The sequence below is a fragment of the Sinocyclocheilus grahami genome, unplaced genomic scaffold, assembly GCF_001515645.1.
Source record: "Sinocyclocheilus grahami isolate Dianchi unplaced genomic scaffold, SAMN03320097.WGS_v1.1 scaffold16203.1, whole genome shotgun sequence".
In the NCBI taxonomy this organism is placed as follows: domain Eukaryota; kingdom Metazoa; phylum Chordata; class Actinopteri; order Cypriniformes; family Cyprinidae; genus Sinocyclocheilus; species Sinocyclocheilus grahami.
The window spans coordinates 3,282-5,010 of record NW_015516038.1 but is presented as its reverse complement, the minus strand read 5'-3'; the positions used below and the strand labels follow the sequence as shown (position 1 = coordinate 5,010).

General features: G+C 35.9%; 1 protein-coding gene across 1 annotated transcript; it reads left to right on the top strand.

Annotated features, from left to right (window-relative positions):
* The first annotated feature begins 239 nt into the window (after positions 1 to 239).
* LOC107579285 (nck-associated protein 1-like) lies at positions 240 to 1,673 on the top strand. Its single transcript, XM_016265129.1, has 5 exons — positions 240 to 307; positions 407 to 549; positions 629 to 719; positions 840 to 977; positions 1,574 to 1,673. Exons 2-5 carry the CDS (start codon positions 467 to 469, stop codon positions 1,646 to 1,648), a joined length of 387 nt encoding a protein of 128 aa, XP_016120615.1. The 5' UTR covers positions 240 to 307; positions 407 to 466; the 3' UTR covers positions 1,649 to 1,673.
* Positions 1,674 to 1,729: the final 56 nt, after the last annotated feature.

Genomic DNA, 1,729 nt, shown 5'->3' with positions numbered 1-1,729 from the left:
ACAAAATAATGTTCTTTTTAGCAACATCATATGACCCCTTTACATAAGGTTTTCATCGAATATTTATATTTTATTTTAACCTGTATTTTAATGTAACTATATAGTACTATTTAATATTGAATATACGGTTTATTAAGTGAGATAATACAAAATCATACATTTGTGTATGTTTTTATCTTTTTTATTTTTGATAAAAGACACATTGAGGGTCTATTAAACCTGAAATATTTGTGCTTTCCTGTTCCTCCAGGACCATGTTTGTGAACTTCTAAACACTGTTGACGCTTGTCAAGTTTTCTTTGACATTGTGAGTTGAATGAATGGCAATCAGCATTATATATCTTTTGAATTTTTTGTTCAGTGACATGGCAGATGTATAACAAAGTGTCTTTTTTCCACAATGCAGACTGTAAATTTTGACCTCACAAAGAACTACCTGGATTTGGTGGTGACATACACTAACCTGATGATGCTGCTTTCTCGAATTGAGGAGCGCAAAGCGATAATCGGCCTCTACAACTATGCCCATGAAATGACACACGGTTCAAGGTAATACATATAAAAATAGCATCTTATGTAAAGCCGCATACTGCTGAGGTCTGAGTATTGTGTGATGTTTCTTGTTCAGTGATCGAGAATATCCCAGGCTTGGACAGATGATTGTGGACTATGAGAACCCACTGAAAAAGATGATGGAGGAGTTTGTCCCTCATGGAAAAGTAAAAATCTGCTACAATGAGAGAAAATCCTATTACTCTGTTTCCCATCTCAAATGGAGGACATGTTTTAACCCGAGCTCTCTGCCATTTTCTGCCTACTTCTCTTTCTGTTTTTGACAGTCGCTGCAAGATGCGCTGGTCTCCCTGCAGATGGTGTACCCACGCCGAAATCTGTCTGCAGATCAGTGGAGGAATGCTCAGCTGCTCAGTTTGATTAGTGCTCCCAGTACCATGCTTAACCCAGCTCAGTCCGACACGGTCAGGATTCGCTGTAGTCCTTAATTGTTTTTGTAAACAGTCAAAAAACCTACAGTCATAGTATATTATTCTATCATACTAACCATCATGGCAAGAGATATATTTGATACTCTCTTCATGGATAACAACTCCACTAACGGCCTCTCATGCACACCATATAAATTAGTTCCTCACATGAAGCACACAAACCAAAATGAATGCACTCTGTTGATTCCAGTAGTCTGATGAAAGCATGTTGCTAAGCTCACAAACCAGTTAGCAAATAAGCACATAGTGTATACTAATGTCAGCGGTTTTGCCTTTGATTCTGGCCAAAACTAAGTATCATCAAGCTGTTTGAAAAAGCCCTAAACAGCATCTTACAATGCTTAAAAATAAGGGGCACAAGCCAGTGCTGTAATTAATAATTTTCAGTAATTTAAATAAAGCTGAGGATGGAAAACTTAAAAAAAATAAATAATTGTATCTTGGTGTATAACAGAAATAAGTTTAAGTACTAAAATTTGTAAAACGAAAATGAAATAAAACCAGTGACTCCTGTTGGATTTTTTTACGTTTATTTGATCAGATGTATTCTGCTGGTCTTTGTGTTTCAGATGCCCTGTGAATATCTGTCCTTGGACACTATGGAGAAATGGATTGTCTGTAAGTTTGTTTTAAAAACAGTATGAAATTTAAAACTGACACTTTTTGCTGTCTTATTTATACTTTGTATGATTCCTCTGTGCATCTTAATTTAAAATGTGATGCGA